The sequence below is a fragment of the Theropithecus gelada genome, chromosome 6 (assembly GCF_003255815.1).
Source record: "Theropithecus gelada isolate Dixy chromosome 6, Tgel_1.0, whole genome shotgun sequence".
Classification (NCBI taxonomy): Eukaryota; Metazoa; Chordata; class Mammalia; order Primates; family Cercopithecidae; genus Theropithecus; species Theropithecus gelada.
In genome coordinates this window covers 74,846,829-74,866,385 of record NC_037673.1, presented here as the reverse complement: position 1 = coordinate 74,866,385, position 19,557 = coordinate 74,846,829, and the positions used below count along the sequence as shown (strand labels likewise).

The 19,557-nt window shown below is 37.7% G+C and overlaps 1 protein-coding gene across 3 annotated transcripts in view; it reads left to right on the top strand.

Annotated features, from left to right (window-relative positions):
* The window catches only part of HOMER1 (homer scaffold protein 1), a 139,212-nt gene extending 127,444 nt beyond the window's left edge, over window positions 1-11,768 (top strand). For 2 of the 3 annotated variants that reach the window (XM_025388976.1, XM_025388977.1), the window contains exon 6: window positions 8,653-11,768. In XM_025388976.1, the coding sequence (XP_025244761.1) occupies window positions 8,653-8,841 (189 nt within the window). In that variant the 3' untranslated portion in view covers window positions 8,842-11,768. The remainder of the gene's footprint in view (window positions 1-8,652) is intronic. The other variant, XM_025388974.1, reaches the window with a different exon arrangement.
* The last annotated feature ends 7,789 nt before the right edge of the window (window positions 11,769-19,557 follow it).

Sequence of the window (19,557 nt, the reverse complement as noted above, 5' to 3'; positions counted from 1 at the left end):
TGCAAATAGTTTCTCCCATTCAACAGGTTGTCTCTTTGTTGATTGTTTCCCTTGCTGTGCAGATGCTTTTTAGTTTAATATAATCCCATTTGTCTATTTTTGTTTTAGTTGTCTGTGTTTTTGAAGTCATAGACATAAAGTCTTTGCCTACACCAATGTCCAGAAGTGTTTTTTAAAATGTTTTCTTCTAGTAATTTTATAGATTTAGGTCTTACATTTAAGTCTTTAATCCATCTTGAATTGATTTTTATATATGGTGAGAGATAGAGGTCTCACCCTATCTCTGAGGGAAAAGCTTTTCCTCCTTCATTATGATGTTAATTGTGGGTTTGTCGCTTAGGCTTTTATTATTTTGAGACATGTTCCCTCTATACCTAGTTTTTTGAGCATTTTTATCATGAAGGGATGTTGGATTTTATCAAATGTTTTTTCTGCATCTATTGATAATCATATTTTTTTCCTTCATTCTGTTGATGTGATGTATCATTTATTAATTTCTCTGTTAAACTATCCTTGTTTCCTTGGTATAAATCCCATTTGATTATGGTATATCATCTTTTTGATACACTGTTGAATTCAGTTGGCTGGTATTTTGTTGAGGATTTTTACGTCTGTGTTTATCAGCGATATTGGCCTATAGTTTTCTTTTTTTGTTGTGTCTTTGTCTGCTTTTTGGCATCAGAGTAACGCTGGCCTCATAGAATAAGTTAGGAAAAATTCCCTCCTCTTCAATTTTTATGGAATAGTTTGAAGGGGATTGGTATTAGTTCTTTATTGTTTCGTAGAATTCGGCAGTGAAGCCCTCTGGTTTGTACTTTTCTTTGTTTGGAGACTTCTTACTACTAATTCAGTCTTGCTACTTGTTATTGGTCTGTTCAGGTTTTCTATTTCTGATTCAAATCTTGGTAAGTTATAAGTTTCCAGGAATTCATCCATTTCCTCCAGATTTTCCAGTTTGTTCGTGTGTACCTCATACTAGTCTCTCGTAATCTTTTGTATTTCTGTAGTGTGAGTCGTAATGCTTCCCTTTCCATTTCTGATTTTGTTTATTTGGGTTTTTTTTTCTTCTTGGTCTAGCTAGCGATTTATCAATTTTGTTGATCTTTTCAAAGAACCAAATTTTTGTTTCATTGATCCTTTATTTTTTTGTTTTGTTTTTTGGTCTTTATTATTTCCTTCTGCTATTTTGGGGTTTGGTTTGTTTTTGCTTTTCTAGTTTCTTGGGGCACATTGTTAGATTGTTATTTGAAATCTATGTTTTTGATGTAGGCATTTATTGCTGTAAACTTGCCTCTTAGTACTGCTTTTGCTTTTGCTGTGTCACATGGAGTTTGGTATGTTATATTTCTGTTTTCATTTGTTTCAAGATATTTTTTAATTTTCATCTTAATTTCCTCATTGACCCAATGGTTGCTCAGGAGCATGTTGTTTAATTTTCATATATTTGTATAGTTTCCGAAGTTTTTCTTGGTATTGACTTCTGGTTTTATTTCATTGTGGTCTGAGAAGATAATTAATACGATTTCAATTTTTAGAAATTTGTTGAGACTTGTTTTGTGGCTTAACATATGATCTGTCTTTGAGAATGTTCCATGTGGTAATGAGAAGAATTGTTGTGTAAGATGTTCTGTAGGCCAGGTGCAGTGGTTTACGCCTTTAATTCTAGCACTTTGGGAGGCCAAGGTGGACGGATCACAAGGTCAGGAGTTTGAGACCAACCTGGCCAACATGGTGAAACTCCGTCTCTACTAAAAATACAAAAATTAGCTGGGCATGGTGGTGGGTGCCTGTAGTCCCAGCTACTCGAGAGACTGAGGCAGGAGAATCGCTTGAACCCGGGAGGCAGAGGTTGCAGTGAGCCGAGATCACACCACTGCACTCTAGCCTGGGCAACAGAGCTAGACTCCGTCTCAAAAAAAAAAGTCTGTTAAGTCTGTTTGTTAACTACAATCTGTCCAAGGCCCAGTTTAAATACAATGATTCTTTGTTGATTTTCTGTCTTGATCTGTCTAATGCTGAGACTGGGGTGTTGAAGTACTACACAAATTACTGTATTGGAATCTGTCTTTCAATCTAGTAATATTTACTTCATGAATTTAGGTGTGCCAGAAACATATATATCCTCTTGCTGGATTGATCTCTCTATCACTATATAGTGACTTCATGTTTTCTACTGTTTTTGGCTTAAGGTATATTTTATCTGATATAAGTGTAACTACTCCTGTGCACTTTTGGTTTCCATTTGCATAGAATATCTTTTTCCATATGTTTACTTTTGATCTGTAAGTCTTTTTACAAATAAAGTATGTTTCTTGTAAGCAGCATATAGTCGGTCATAATTGTAATCCATTCAGCCAGTCTGTATCTTTTAAGTGGAGAATGTAATCCATTTTCATTCTAGGTTACTGTTGATATTTGAGGTTTTGTTCCTGTCACATCGCTAATTGCTTTCTGGTTGTTTTGTTGTTTGTCCCTTGTTTTTTCTCCTATTGTTCCTTGTGATGATTTGGTGTAGTGATACCATTTGAATCCTTTCTCTTCCTTATTTGTGTGTTTGCTTTAACAATGTTTTATACTTTCATGTGTTTTCAGGATGGAAAATGTCATCCTTTCATTTCCAGACTTAGAACTCCCTTGAGCATTTCTTGTAGGGCTGATATACTGATGATGAATTCTTTCAGCCCTTGGTTTTCTGGGAAAGACTTTATTTCTCCTTCATTTACAAAGGACAATTTTGTTGGATGTAGTATGCTTGGCTAGCAGTTTTGTTTTTTGTTTTTTTCTTTCAACACTATGAATATATCACCCCATTCTTTCCTGGCCTGTGAGGTTTCTGCTGAGAAATGCCCTGTTGGTCTGAAGGGGGTCCTTTTTAGGTGACAAGATGCTTATCTCTTGCTATTTTTAGAATTTTGACTTTAGACATTTTGACTGTAATGTGCCGTGGACAAGACCTTCTTTCATTTTATCTGTTTGGGGATGTCAGAGCTTCCTGTATCTGGATGTCTAAATATCTTGGTAGATTTGGGGCATTTTCATCTGGTATTTCATTAACTAGATTTTTCTACTCTTTTGCTCTCTGTTTGCCTCCTAGAACCCTGATAATTTGCATATTTTATGGCCACTTTATGGTGTCCCGTATGTCACAAAGGCTTTGCTTATTCTTTTTTATTACTTTTTCTTTATTTTTGTCTATATTATTTCAAAAGACTTGTCTTTGAGTTCTGAAATTATTTTTTCTGTTTGATCTGGCCTATTGTTGAATCTTTTGAATGTATTTTTTATTTTATTCAATGAATTCTTCATTTCCAGAATTTCTGTTATAGTGTATCTCTTTAGTAAATGTCTCATTCATAGTCTGAATTATTTTTCAGATTTCTTTGTACTTTTTTTTTTTTGGAGGTGGAGTTTTGCTTTGTGGCCCAGTCTGGAGCGCAGTGGCACGATCTCGGCTTATTGCAACCTCCGCCTCCCAGGTTCATGTGATTCTCCTGCCTCAGTCTTCAGAGTAGCTGGGATTACAGGCGCATACCATCATGGCCAGCTAAATTTTTGTATTTTTAGGAGAGACAGGGTTTCACCATGTTGACCACGCTGGTCTCAAACTTCTAACCTCAAGCAATCTGCCTGCCTGAGCCTCCCAAAGTTCTGGGATTACAGACGTGAGCCACTGCACCCAGCCTCTTTGTACGTTTTTTAGAATTTTCTTGTATCTCACTAAGCTTCTTTAGAATCAATAATTTGAATTATTTTGGGGGGACTTAATGAATTTTGTTTTGATTGGGATGTGTTGCTGGAAAATTATTCTTTTCCTTGGAAGGTGTTTCTCATGTTTGATGTATTCTTACATTCATATCTGCATATCTGGTGTAACAGTCACTTCTGCCAGCTTTTAAAATTTGCTTTCATAGGAGAATATTCTTTCCTGTAGATGTATCTATGGTATTGGATGCACAGGGCACTTTGGCTTTTATTCTGAGTGTGTTCAGTAGCATGGTCTCTGTATGATTTATTTGGCTGTAAATAGCATCAATAGTACCTGTGATTTTCTTAGTGGCTTAGGGTGCAGTTATTAGTGGAGGCTGTGGTGAAATTTTGCTGGGGACTAGGACACCAAGTGGGCCAGTCTCTGGACCCTGATGGTGGCAGCAGTGGGCCAAGTGTGCCTGTCCTTAGGCTCCAGGGTGGTATATGCTTGCACCAGTGTTAGCAGTTCCAGGCAAGCTGATTTTGGGGTCTCCTGGTGTCTTGGAAGCCAGTAGTGGTAGCAGTGCAAGGGTGGGTGGGTTCTCTGACCCCTGGGCAACTGGTGTAGAATGGGCGATGGCAGTTGTGGGACAATCCTCTGTGTCTCGTGCAGTGCATGCTGGTGTTGGCAGTGGCTGCAAAGGGTTGGACAGGCCAGTCTCCAGGCCTGCAGGTGGCATGTGCAGGTAGGTGCCAGCTGTGGTGGTAGCAGCCGGGAAGGTAAGCCCAACCTCATTCCCCTGGGAGGAGTGTTCAGGTGCCAACATTGGTGGACTGGGCTGGGCAATCCCTTCACTTCCCCTACCCCCCGATTGTATGCTGTTACATGGAGGGGATCAAGGCCAGGCCAATTAGGCTAGTTTTCAGGCCTCCTGATGGTATGTGCAGGTGCCAGCCATGGTAGGTAGGGGCAGGGCAATCCCCAGGAATGCTCACATTGTTGCCCTGCTGCTCAGGAGGACAGTGCCACCTTCATTGTTAGCAGCCTTGGCTGATGCGTGGGAAGTGTGCACGCCACTTGTCCCTCAGTCCTGACGGTGGTAGCCTGTGCCTTGATGGCACTTAGCCTCGGTGCAGTAGCCCTCAGTCACTTGCACCTAAGCACTGGGTGTAACAGCCCATGTTTCTGTTGAGCCTTAGCCACAGCACTGCTGGGCTCTAGGACACCACAGTTTATTGGAGGTGGGCTCTAAAATGGTGCCTTGCTGCACCTTAGGTCTCAGGGGTTGTGTGGCACCCAGCGCTAGCGCTCTCCCGAGAACAGTGCTGTCACACAATCTCCCAGCAGTGTTAGTTTCCAGTGCCTGGAGAGCCAAGAGACTTTCCCATGGCTAGGATTGCAGGATTCATGGTGGAAATACGGACCACCGAGGTTCTCTTACCCTTTATGCATGTTGGGGAATCTCAGCTCCCCACCAATCCTGGCCAAGCCGACTTCCTTCTCCTTCCTTGCTTTAGGTATTTCTTGTCAGTTTTTCTGTTGAATTCCAGTGCCCTCTCTTGGATAATCCATTTGTAGTATGATTAGTCACTATTTCGGTTCTTCTTAGTAGAGAAGGCAAGTACAAATTGCTTCTAGTCAGCCATCTTGAATCCTCTCCCACCTTTTAAGAAACTCAGAAGGGAGTTGATGATTCTGGTCTAATGTGCTTTATCAGGGCTGAACTATGCCTCTCTCTAGTTGCTCCTGGTGTGTGCCTTACATCAGTAAAGGAAAAGAGAGAAATAACAGAGCCAAAATGATAGTGAGCAGAAGAATGAGTTTGGATGGAGAATAAAGGGCAAGGCTGGGCATAGTGGTTCACGTCTGTAGTCCCAGCACTTTGGGAGGCCGAGGCAGGAGGATCACTTGAGCCCAGGAGTTTGAGACCAGCCTAGGCAACATAGTGAGACCCCGTCTCTACAAAAAAATAACAAATAGAAGGGCAAGAAGGGAAAGGTTGGTTGGAAAATATGAGCAAAAGGTGCTGAAGTTATTGCTGTTAGAATATATGTATATAAAATTCTCTCTCTCTGTGATAGATAGATAGATAGATAGATAGATAGATAGATAGATAGATAAAAGGTAGACACCTGAGAAGTGCCACTCACTATGGCCTCTCTTACATCTTGGCCCCTGTGCTCTAAGTTGTCTATTCTTGCTCTAGGAACATTTTCTCTTTGCCTAAAAATAGACTAGCACCATCAAGCAGTGTATTAGGTCCCTTTTGTTATCTAACTTGTAAAATTCCTGCAAACAAAGAGATGCTTAGAGTAGGAGATTCATTCTAGAGAGAATAACACAATTTTATTAGCTGAGGGAATTTTGTGTTTTGCTTGCTTCCATTGAAAATGTTTGGCTGTGTCATTGATTGGCAAGGAAACAAGGGAGCCTTTCATTTTTAGGAGGGCTTTAGAGGGCAAGCTGGGTGGTGCCTGGTGAAGTGGGTGTCTGCTAGTGAGTGACATTTGGTCTATTTTTATAGTTGGAAACATTCTACCCTTAAGCTTATTGTTTAAGCAGACAAGAGAGCATGCTGTGCAGTCATGAGTGGAATTTTTATATTTGATCTCAGGATCTGTTTCCTTCCTCATAGTTAAAACCTCCATGTGTTTGGCTTCTGAATTTATAAATATTTTATTAGTTTCAGATTCTCTTCTCAATTTACTTATCTTGACCTTGCAGATTATCCAAAGTCAAGAGATTAGAAACATACCTGGCTAACATCTAACAGTCAATAGTTTGAGATTCAATTCCTTAAATTCTTCCTTTAAAAATCATTATAGCTGCTTGATTCCTTTCTTGTATTTTCCCAGGCTCTTGCAACTCATCTGTAGCATCCTTGCTTGAGCCTTGTCAAACCACTGACAAAGATAACTCAGAGTTATTACTTTTTAAATGTATTTGAGCCAATTTCCAATTTTTTTTTTTTTTGGAGACAGAGTCTTACTTTGTTACCCCAGGCTGAAGTGAAGTGATGTAATTTCGGCTCACCGCAACCTCCGCCTCCAGGTTCGAGCCATTCTCCTGCCTCAGCCTCCCGAGTAGCTGAGATTACAGGCATATGCCACCACGCCCAGCTAATTTTTATATTTTTAGTAGAGACGAAGGGATTCGCCATGTTGGCCAAACTGGTCTCGACCTCCTGACCTCAGGTGATTCAGCCTCCCAGAGTTCTGGGATTACAGGCGTGAGCCCTGCCCTGATTATTTTTCTCAAAAGTTTAATTTTTACATTGTGAGAAAATTTTAATTTTTAATTTTTTTTTCATTCTTTATCCAACTTGGGAGAAAAATTTTTGGGAAAAAGTGTCCATAAGTTCAACACCAGAGCTATTTTTTATTTCCTATTTCTACATTAATTCCTAGTGTTTGTCCTCATGCCTACAAATTTTTACCACTTTCAGTGAGCTACTCTATATTCTGTTCTTTTCATTTCAGTGATCTATTTTTTTTAATTTCCACTGTCCTTTAGACTTGATTGAATTCCTTTAGAAATTAACATTTAAATGATATATTAACATTTTGAAACATCTTATTTTCTGAAGCTATCATGTTGGGTAACTAACATCAAGATATTTTCACTGTCCCATGTACTTTATATGTCTTAATGTAATTTGTGTCAGTCACTTAGTTTCTCTCAAACGTAAAAGTGAGCTTTCCAGAAAGGATATATAACTTTCAATTCATTGCTTATCTGAATTGCTTGTTTAAAGTGTAATAGTTGGCTTTCTCCCATTTTTCTCAATCTGATTTTTTAACCAAAACGAAATCATTAGCTTGATTTATGTCATTTTTTTTTTAGACTCACTTTATTATATTTGTCACATTTAGAGACATTTTAAAGGCAATAATAGGCCGGGCGTGGTGGCTCATGCCTGTAATCCTAGAACTTTTGGAGGCCGAGGCAGGTGAATCACTGGAGGTCAAGAGTTCAAGACTGGCCTGGCTAACATGGTAAAACCCCGTCTCTACTAAAAATACAAAAATTAGCCAGGCGTGGTGGCGCATGCCTGTAATCCCAGCTACTCTGGAGGCTGAGGCAGGAGAATGGCTTGAACCCAGGAGGCGGAGGTTGCAGTGAGCCAAGATTGCACCATTGCACTCCATCCTGGGGGACAGAGTGAGACTGCATCTCAAAAATCAACAACAACAAAAACAAAAGCAGTAATAACTTCTAAATAATTTTTAAGTGTACCAGAGTTTATTCTGTCAAAAAAAAATTGTTTAGTGTTTTTTTTTTGTTGTCATGAACATTTGATTTCCTTTTATCATTTTTTTTTCCTTGGCTTGTAATATATTGGAACTGTTAACTTATAATTCTCTATTATGTATGGTTATTATGTATCTTCACTACAGTTTCTAGCAGCTGAGTGATACTCTCTACATATACATTTATTTGATATTGAGGCAAAGTAAAGAATAATTTACATATTCAGAGGATCCTAAAATCACATTTTAGAGAGTTAATTTCTTGTCTAAATCTTTCTCTAGAGTTGCCAGTAAACAGAAAAAGTTAATTTCTCTCTCTTTCTCTGCCTGCTTTCACCTGTGTTTGCTAATAATTATGCGTTAGGAGAAATAGGTGGACAGCAATAAAAATAATATCTAAGTGATCCATAAATAGGTCTTCAAGTCCGTTTTGGTATTTGAAGTACCTAGAGTGTTGCCTGGGACAAAGTAATGAGTCAGTAGATTTTTGTTGAGTAGTTAGTTTGATTGATAACCAAGCCGGTCATTAAAACTGTATTGCTCTCTGGGATGGCCAAGTCTAAAATCTCCTTAAATTGTTCTAAATTAAGGTTCTGAAGCTCATCCTGACTGTCAAACTGCATTGATTACCACAATATTGGTAATAACAGAGAGTTGTATTGTTTTCTGAGTGATGGATTGACATATATACATGTTACACTTTTGTTTCTGAAGGAAGTAGAAATTCGGAACAAAGACCTGGAGGGACAACTGTCTGACTTAGAGCAACGTCTGGAGAAAAGTCAGAATGAACAAGAAGCTTTTCGCAATAACCTGAAGACACTCTTAGAAATTCTGGATGGAAAAATATTTGAACTAACAGAATTACGAGATAACTTGGCCAAGCTACTAGAATGCAGCTAAGGAAAGTGAAATTTCAGTGCCAATTAATTAAAAGATACACTGTCTCTCTTCATAGGACTGTTTAGGCTCTGCATCAAGATTGCACACACACAAAAAAAAAAAAAAAAAAAAAAAATTTGAATATCACTCCTCCAGGAGGAGGATCTTTTGAAAATTGGAATTGTATATTTCACTGTAAATTTTAGAATCCAGCTTGTAGCTAGTCGGGGAAAAAAGAGATGAAAAACTTGAACTACAAATTACCTCCATGTATATTATTGGCCATAGTTAACTAGAAAGTTATAAATAGACACTTAATGCAATCTTTTTTCCTGATATTAGCCAATGGGAGAATTAACAATGTCTGGGTCACATCCCCTTTTTGTGTTCAACACAGTGAAGATTATCTGCTTTTTAAATTAATTTATTTACGATATCTAGAGCTGTGTTTTGTGCAAAAACTTAGTGATGAAAGCCTGTCTTTTGTTGTAATCTGAATAATTTCTCAGGATATTTTTGCACTGCTGAGAAGCAGTGCCATTACCAATTAATTCTTGCCAGGAGTGAGAGAGAGCTGTATCTTTAATTGAAATATACTATAACTGGGTGTATAGAGTTCTTCCCTTTTTTGTGCTGGAAGATATTTCACTCTGGTGACTACTCTGGTACACTCTGATGTTCTCTAATCTTGTCTGTTGTATAGTTTACTTTTCCATATTGATTCCATGTATTTATGAGAAGATACTGTCTCCCATTTTATTACACATTTTAAAGCCAACTAACGAAGGCAGCTGAGTCCCTCAGAAATTTTTCTTTTTAAATTTCTAATAAATTTGACACACAGTACTGAAATACAGCAGCCCGTCATTGACGGTCTGGTCTAGCAATGTTAAGTATATTTACAGAATATGCAGTTACATTTATTTATATATTTTGCAAGAAATCTTTTCTGAATGATCAATGCATTTCAATTTACGAATAATAATGGTTATTGGGGAACTGTTTATTATAGATAATTTTAAGGTGTATAGCTATTTTAAAGGGGATCCATTTACATCAAACAGCTGATCAGAGGACTCTATCTAAATTGTGATCGTGGCAGATAGAGATGGAGTTGTGTACTCTATCTGGCTCTACACATCAATCACATCTTGATTCAAACCTCACAAGGCAATATTCTGAACTGTTAACTAGGTATTTCAAAACAGGAATTAAATTCAATAGGCTCTTCTCAGTGAACAGGTTTTAATGTTGTTTTGATGTAATTTTAAAAGACTTTTAGCAAACATGCATTTCTTTATATGATATATTTCTTTTATGAAGCTATTTTAAAAGTAAGCCAAGTGCTGTCTAGTCTGCTTATAAAGTAGGAATTGCATCAGAGTACATATATTCTTGCTGTACAATGCCTGTGATGTTGAGGAGGGTTCTTTTTTAAAGTGTATGCTTGAGTATCTGACTCTATGGAGTCTATAAATGCACTGACTTCTTGTTTGTACCCCAAAATGATCGAATTGTTAAGTACAAAATTAAGCTAATTAACCAATTTGTAACCATTTTTTCACTCATAAACAGCTACTCAATACTAGACAATTTTGTTTTTTATGTATGTGTATGTACATAAATACATACATATTAATTTACATTAGAGTGAAAAATAAATGGTTTGTTTCTGAAGTTAGTTTCTAAAGTGAGTTTTCAGGTGTCTGAAAAATTTATAACAAACAATCATCATGTATTATATGTGCTGTAACATCATGTACGTTATCTCCATCTCTTTTAGGATATTTTCCTCTCCTATTTATTATAGGGAGAATAATTTAGATACACATGCTCAGAGCTGAGATATTTCTCTGATAAATCAGATAACAAAATGTATTTGATTGATGGAATTTTGAAGTAAATGTTATTTTATCCATCAGTTTCTGAGTAACAAAGAGCACCAAGTTTTAATTTAAATAGGGGATTTAACACTGGGGATCAGGGAGTTTAGTTATGAAGAGTTAAAAAAATTAAAAACCAGTGTAAGCTGTTGAAATGGCAAGTGAATTATTTTAATGATGTAGTAAAATATTTTTAAATTTTGACATAGTGATCATTTAATGAAAAAACTCACCAAAATGTCTCCATTTGAATTGTATTGATAATGTGGGACATATGTGTAATTCAATATATACATATACCCATATGTATATACAGAAAATTATTTTTAATACTTTCCTACTGATATGAAATTTAAAATTGGAAATTTTGTGAGTGTTTTTCTTGTCCAATAGAGCCTAATTGTTTCCTTTTTTAATGATTTAACAATCTCTTGAGGGCTGCACCTTTAAATTCCCAGAGTGTCAATAGACATGTACAGTATATGGGATAAGGTGGACACAAGTGCACATATATATAAAATCTTCTTAAGACTTTTAACTATTCATTTACAGTAGGAGAGTATGTAGAAATCATCATCCACAAGTCATAATTAGGTTGTGTGCCTACTGTAGCTTTTTCCATTTCTGTATTATATAAACATTTGCATATTAAAATTTGATTTTTCCCAGAGACAAGTATTATATACTGTATCTGTATTGAAATCAAACTGTGGTAATATATTTCTCAGAAAATAATGTTGGGGACTGTAGCCTGAACATGTGGACTTGAAGCCACCTGGAGGAGGAGGTTGATCCCGTTGTGTATAAGTTAATATGTGATAACTCTCGAATCTTGTACAAAAACAAAAATTGAAAAAAAAGAAAAGCAAAAATACAGTTTTTATTTTGAAATACATTTGTTCTCTGGAGAATGTACTTTATCTTTTTTTCCTCCAGTCTTTTACAGATATTTAAAAGCATTTAAATGATGACAGCATTTACTTAAATCTTTCAGGTGCTACTGGATTTTGCATTAGTGTGTTATGTTGTGAAATCCTAACTTTGACATAAAAGGTTTTATAAGTATTCCCCTGCCTGGAAAATTAGTTTTTGTTCTCCTCTCTCTGTCTGTCTTTCTCTTTTCCACTTTCTTTCTGCAGACTAAAACATGCGCACGAAGTTGCATCTCTCCTTGTCTCTGTAGAAGATCTCCAGTACCATCATAGATTTGATGTTCTGCTGTCATTGAACTGTTGGGAAGCAGTTAGAGGAAAAACTCACTTTTTTTTTTCAGGTGGAAATAAAAGGAACACTCAAAATTAAGCCACCACCACCACTACCTTTAAAAACTAGTTTCTTTGCCCTGTTAAAATTAAATGTATTCTTTAACATGTGGGCTACAGTCTCCCATGTTTTTATTTAACTCTGAAGTATATACACTTCAGTCACTTATCTCCTTGTGGTCCTGATTTTGTCAGTAGTGGAATGGGAGGCAGGTTGGCGAAAAGTTTGTTTGATGGCAGTGGATTATTATTGTCGTTTTAATCATTGCATTTATTTGATATCAAATGATTTTGACATCCTGAAATTCTGTGCTTGAAGTCATGAAATGGTTTTCATTGAATTTTTGCCTCCTAAACGTATAGCATGAAGTAAATTAATTTATACAAAATCTTGAAGAAACCTTTTGGGTAAGAAGTAGTTGAGATTGACACTTTTAGAAAATTTCTCAATTTCTAAATTTAGAAATTACTGGAAAAGGAAAGGATGTGTAATTCACCCTACTCCAAATTGTGAAAGTGTATTTTTCCTAATATTCATGTTAAACTTTACGTTAAAATTTTTATGATAGTTTTTCTTCATGAGAAACTGATATATAGATGTCACGCAAATACAAGCAAAGTTACTGAATTAAAGTAGTGGGTACTTAGCATTTTTTGTTTATATATTACCTAGTACAACAGCTAAAAATCATGTCCCAGAAAACTCAAAAACTCAATCAGCACTACATAGCCTAGTGGTTTCCGCTTAGTACACTAAATAGAAAAAAAAAAAAAAATTAAGTTATTTTTACTAAAAACATGAACTAAGGAGAAATTGTGTCTGGACTAGAATAGACAGAAGGCCACAAACTCCTAGTCGACTTCTTGTCAAGTCTCTGATCTCTGTAAGGACCTCTTCTTTAGGTTAAAGGACACACCACTCCTCGGCCTTTTGGCTAAGATTAAGTGTAGGTTAAAGGACACATTCTAGAAAACACCAAGATTATATCTGGGTGGGAAGAGGATGTATTTTGTGAAAGCAGATGCAGAAAAAAGAACAGGAACGTCCTGCCTTCAGTTTTTATCTAAGACATATTAGGATAGCCAGAGACAAAGACCAACTATCTCCTACCTTGCTGCTGCTTTTAACCAAACAGACTGAGATGGCACTAATGAGTTTCAGAGACTTTCAGAAAACCCTGTCACGTGTCTTGTCAGGATTTGTAACCCCATATAAGACACGTGACATTCAGAACTCACCATTTTGTGGGGTTCTGACCTACCTTTTTTTTTTTTTTTTTTTTTGAGATGGAGTCTCACTCACTCTGTTGCCCAGGTTGGAGTGCAGTGGTGCGATCTCAGCTCACTGCAACCTCTGTCTCCCAGGTTCAAGCAATTCTGCCTCAGCCTCCCGAGTAGCTGGGACTACAGGCGCCTGCCACCATGCCTGGCCAATTTTTGCATTTTAATTAGAGTCGGGGTTTCACCATGTTGCCTAGGCCACTCTCAAACTCCTAACCTCAAGTGATCCACCCGCCTCGGCCTCCCAAAGTGCTGGGATTACAGGCCATGCCGGGCCCTGACCTACTTTTGTCAGTTGTTTTCATATCAAATATACCCAGGGATAGAAATATTGCTCTGTTTTCTTCTAACAACATGAAGTGAAGATAATGGGTGCCTAATAAATGCAAATATAAGGCCATTTCTGTAGCACAGAAAAATGTCTTTTGTGTTTTTTTATCAACATTCATGGTTTTTCTTGTTATCTGTGTATTATAACTACATTACTATATACACAGATATATTGTCAGTCACTCTATATGTCTTGTGGATATGACTTACTTGATTATTCTACCTTAATGTATAAAGAATGACTATCTCAGGAAGCATGACTAGAAAGTAAATGTGGTTGAAGTGAATGTTTTCCCTATGACTTCAGTTTGAAATGGAACATCAAGAAGTATGTATTAAACATCTGCTATGTGATAGGCACTGTACTAATGACATTTTATTTCTATGGACAGTGGCATTTCCAGGGGTATTCCTGTGGGAGGGGAGGGAGATAAGGAAGGGGAGAGGCTCAGATGATTCTACCTGCTGTTCCCATGGTTACTGGTCTAAGAGTTGTAGAACAACATGGTAGCTCACTAGCAAATCAGTCTTGGGGTTATCCAGCACACTGGTGAAAAGGTGGAGGTATTGCTTATATTTGTGGTACAGTTTTTTTGGCTTTTCTGCCTTGCCTTTCTAGAGTATCTCTGTTAGGGCACTTGTTAACTAAATATTTCATATCTGCTCTTCTGAACATCTTCAGCCTTCCTTGGTGTTTACAGTACTTCTTACGAAGTTATAAATTATACTTTCTTTGCAGGTGTCATTTATGCAATATGTTTTGGACTCAATTTTTTTTAAAACTTACAAACTTCCAATAATCCAATGAAAGTAAGTAATTCTTTATGTGCATAATTTTAATCTATAAAATTTAAGTAGCAAACTATTCAGCCTTGGGAAAGCAGCTAATCTCTTAAGTTTTTAATGAAATGAGTTGTAAACCTGTAAAACTCATCCCCCAACACTATATAGTAGTTCAACAGGAATGGGTTTTGCTGTTAGTACTGGGTGACTTTGTGGTCAGTTCTGGTTCTGCCAGAACTTAATGTCTTTCTTTCTTTCTTTTTGAGGCGGAGTCTTGCTCTATCTCCCAGGCTGGAGTGCAGTGGCGCCATCTTGGCTCACTGCAAGTTCCGCCTCCTGGGTTCACACTATTCTCCTGCCTCAGCCTCCCGAGTAGCTGGGACTACAAGTGCCTGCCACCACGCCTGGCTAATTTTTTGTATTTTTAGTAGAGACAGGGTTTCACCCTGTTAGCCAGGATGGTCTCGATCTCCTGACCTCGTGATCCGCCTGCCTCGGCATCCCAAAGTGCTGAGGTGTGAGCCACCATGCCCGGCCCAGAACTTAATGTCTTTCTAGTTTGATCAAACTATTAGATCAGTTGCAGAAGTAACTCATGGCTCTAGGATCTTCAGATAGATGGTAACAAAGATCAGGGTGAAAACACTTCGTGGTTTTTGTTGTTGTTGTTGTTGTTGTTGTTGTTGTTGAGACTTAAGAGTTTTTCCCTTGTCTCCCAGGCTGGAGTGCAGTGGCACGATGTCAGCTTGCTGCAACCTCTGCCACCCAAGTTCAAGCGATTCTCGTGCCTCAGCCTCCTGAGTAGCTGGGATTACAGGTGCACGCCACCACACCTGGCTAATTTTTGTATTTTTAGTAGAGATGGGGTTTTACCATGTTAACCAGGCTGGTCTTGAACTCTTGACCTCAGGTGATCCACCCACCTCAGCCTCCCAAAGTGCTAGCATTACAGGGGTGAGTGAGCCACTGTGCCCAGCCTCAAGTGTTGAATTGTTAACCTTTCTTATTGTAATAAAATGTGCATAACAAAATTTGCCGTTCTCACAATTTTTTAAGTGTATGATTCAGTGACATTAAGCACATTCACAACATTGTGTAACCATCACCATGTATCCCTTTCCAGAACTTTTCATCATCCCAAACAGAAACTCTGTACCCACTTAATAATAGCTCCCTATTTCTTCTACCCTCTCCACCCTCCCCACCTGCCCCTGCAGCCTGTGGCAACCTCTGTTCTACTTTATCCCTCTATAAGTTGGCTTATTCTAGGTACCTCATATAAGTGGAATCGTATAATATTTGTTTTCTTTGTGCCTGGCTTGTTTCACTTAGCATTATACTTTCAAGATCCATCCATGTTGTGGCATGTATCAGAATTTCATTACTTTTCAAGGCTGAATAATTTTCCGTTGTGTGGATATATGATTCTTAATTCATCCGTTGATGGATACTTGGGTCAATTCCACTGTATGGTTCTTGTGATTGTTGCTGTTATGAACATTTGTGTACAATTTATCTGAGTTCTTGCTTTCTAGCATTCTTGTGGCTATATATGTAGGGGAGGAATTGCTGGATTATATCAGAATTCTATGTTTAACTTTTTGAGGAACTGCAAAAGGATTGGGTTTGAATTAGGTAAACCTAAAAGAGTTGTAGAACAAGGTGATAGCTCACTAGGAAATCAGTCTTGGGGTTAGTGTCTGGTTAATAGAATGGTTAATAGACCTGTGTGTAATTAATTGGCCCCTGAGTCATGCCTTTTATCATTTCTTTCGTAAAACATTTGTTAAGCACCTACTTTGCTGCAGGCCCCATTTTGGAATACAAGCTATAGAGAGAAGCTCGCAGTTCATTGCAGAACACAGTTACTTTGCAGTGCACAAGTTATATGACAAAGGAGAACACTAGCACAGGGCAGTCCAGAGGGAAGAGAGCTTGGGAAGTCTTTCCCAGAGGAGGTGACATCGGCTTGAGGCTTGGTGGAGGAGCAGGAGCTGGCTAGTTGAAGAAGAGGTAAAACAGAATTGCAGAGAGTGTGCTGTGCAAAGGCTCAGAAGAGTGACGAAAATATTGGGACATATGGAAAGTTAGAATGGATCAGTACAGCTGAAGCATAGGATGTTAGGGAAGGTCATGGCAAAAGATGGAGATGCTCTAGCCAAAGGCGAGAGCCGGAAGAACTTTGTAAGTCATTTTAAAGATTTCCGTTTCATGCTGAAGGTAATGGAGAAATAGTGAGGATTTTTTTTTTGCAAAGAAATGATATAATCAGAAATATATTTTATATAGCTATTATGTATCTACAAAAATTAAAAATTATAAAAAATAGGCCGGGCACAGTGGCTCACGCCCATAATTGCAGCACTTTGGGAGGCCGAGGTGGGCGATCACTTGAGGTCAGGAGTTCGAGACCAGCCTGGCCAACATGGTGAAACCCCATCTCTACTGAAAAATACAAAAATTAGCAGGGCGTGGTGGTGGGCCCCTGTCATCTCAGCTACTCTGGAGACTGAAGCAGGAGGATCACTTGAACCCGGGAGGCAGAGGTTGCAGTAAGCCAAGATCATGCCATCTCACTCCAGCCTGGGCGGCAGAGTGAGACTCCATCTTAAAAAAAAAAAAAAAATTATAAAAAATAATATGTTGTATAAGTCAGGCAGCTATGTGAATCACAGTCCCTGCTGACAGGCTATGTTACGGCAGTAGCGGTGGGAATGGATTCACGGAGTCTACAGGCGGTAGAACCAGTAGGACTTCTTGACTAATTTAGGTGGCAAGGAAAAGAGGAATGTAGGATGCTTCTAGATATCGTGGACAACCAGATGAAGAATCTCATTTCCCCAGAGAGTGAATTCAGGAGGAAAGAAACTCAGTTTTGTGAGTTCTGTTTTGCATTTTACATGCCTATCGAATATCCAAGTGGAACTGTGGGTCTAGATGGAGCTTGAGAGATAACTATGAGCTGGAGATAAATATTTGGGAGTTGCCACTTTATGTAGTGGTAATTGAGACTATAAGAAATGGAGAGAATGCAGGGTGAAAATGTCACCTTGGGCCAGATGCAGGACAAGAGCTTGTGAAAGGAATGGCCAAGAGGGATGGGTGGACAACCAGAAGAGTGGGAGCTCACGGGAGCTTGAGTGGAGTTTCAGAAAGCCAGATTTCACACAGAAACATCAGCAAATCAACTTTGTGTCTCGAGGTGATGGTATTTAAACTGTGTTCTGTTGAGATCCTTCATTAATACTTGGTTTTGAAATATATTTTAACATGAGTTAAAAACTAACAAACTCAAATATGGTGTTTCTAACATTTTAAAACTTTGAAATCCAGCAAACATCAGTGCCAGGTTAACTGTTTTTTTGTGCAGATGCCAGAATAAGGCCATCTCTGGTAAATTGAAGAGCTTCCTGGTATTTCAAGGTGAGCTGTTAAAAGAACTGGTACCATTTCTCAGTGTAAATCAGGGCTTTCTCAGTGCTCTGTCACTGAAACAAAATACAGAAATAGGGTCTACATAAGATAACTTCTGTCTTCTGTAAACCTAGTCTCAAATGTTTGTTTATGAAAATAATTTATATTGAATGACTTACTGCTTAAGTGTGACATCCCATTCCTTCTGTTAATATATGGGGCTTTGATGTTGTCATTTTTAACGGATGGGGAGGTGTATGTAGCCAAGAAGAAGTTAACCAACACCACTTTCTGTGGCTTATTTGCCTCTCTCCAAGTTTTAGAGGCTTGTGTGTATTGTGTTTCTTTTTACATGTATTGTTTTGATACTGAATACATCACAAGGACCATGTAACTTTGTGTTTGCATTGCTATAGAAAGTTTAGAGAGTTAATATTTCTGTTATCTTAAATGGTCCCGACTCTTTTTTTCATATTGACTCATAAACATAACTGCATACAAATTATCTCTGATAGAAGTGCTCTCAAATTATACTCTGTATTTGGTTTTAGACGACTGTATGGTATTTGATTTTTATTTCGACTTTAAATTACAATTAAAATGAGTTTGAATTTCTTGAGTAGACGTGACTTACACTACTTGGTCAACAAATTGAGCATGTTCGACGGTCCAGGAAGAAAAAAGGAATGATCAGTACTCAACATTGGCTCCAAATAACCCACAAAATTTGCAGATCACTTGCAAATTTTCTAATAAAGTCTAACTTTTAAACAACTTTTGTTTATATTTTTCTACTTAGTGATTAATAGTGGTCTCCTGTAGCAGAGCCTTTATTTTATAATTACAATCTATGCATTAAAATCTCAGCATTATACATAATAGTATAAAGCATAGAACTACATAGTCTATGGTGCATGGCCAACTACTCCGTCTCACAACAGTTTTCATACAATTTCATGACCTCAGTGTTAAATTGTTATCCCCATTTTATAGATGGGGAGTCTGAGGTTCAGCAAGATAAAGTGATCGGCCAAACAAGAGGCAGAACCAGGAATAAAACAGGTCCTCTGCCTCCTCTCCACCTTTCTCCATCATGCCTGAACTGACCTGTGGGTATTTTTTAAGAAGGCAGGTACAAAAGTTTATCAGTTTTCAATATTTATCAATCTATCACTTAACGAGAAGGATCGAATGGTTTTCCATTTCACAATAGTATTATGTCTTCGAATTTCACCCTACCTTTTTTTTTTTAGGAGAAACAAGTTTAATTTTAATTATGTAAGTGGTTCATGTATACTTTCTTTTTGTAATTGTTTTTAATAATACAGGTAAAGCAAAAGTCATCCTTGACCTCTCAGTTCTATCCCTAAAAACTGTTACTATAAGCTCTTTAATGTCTATCCTTTCAGCATTTTATATGCATTTGTATACAATATGTATGTACTTATAGAAACATGTAGTTTTGGAGGGCAAAGAGTCATAAATTTTATATGGTATGTTTTATTCTACAATTTGCCTTTTTTAACTTAATCTTATTAGACGATCTGTCCAAGTTGATACATACAGATCAACCTTATTCCTCCTAACTCCTTCAGAGTATTATTTCATTTTATGGCTACATATGATTTATTTAAACATTTCAATATTTTTTCTTTTCATTTTCATCCTACCCACTTCTTCTCCACCTTGGGGCTACTTATTAAATGTTAGCAATATTCAGGAATAATTAGTACCCAGTCACCAAATGTCTTGCAGTGCTTCTAATGTCTTCTCTCACTGGGGAG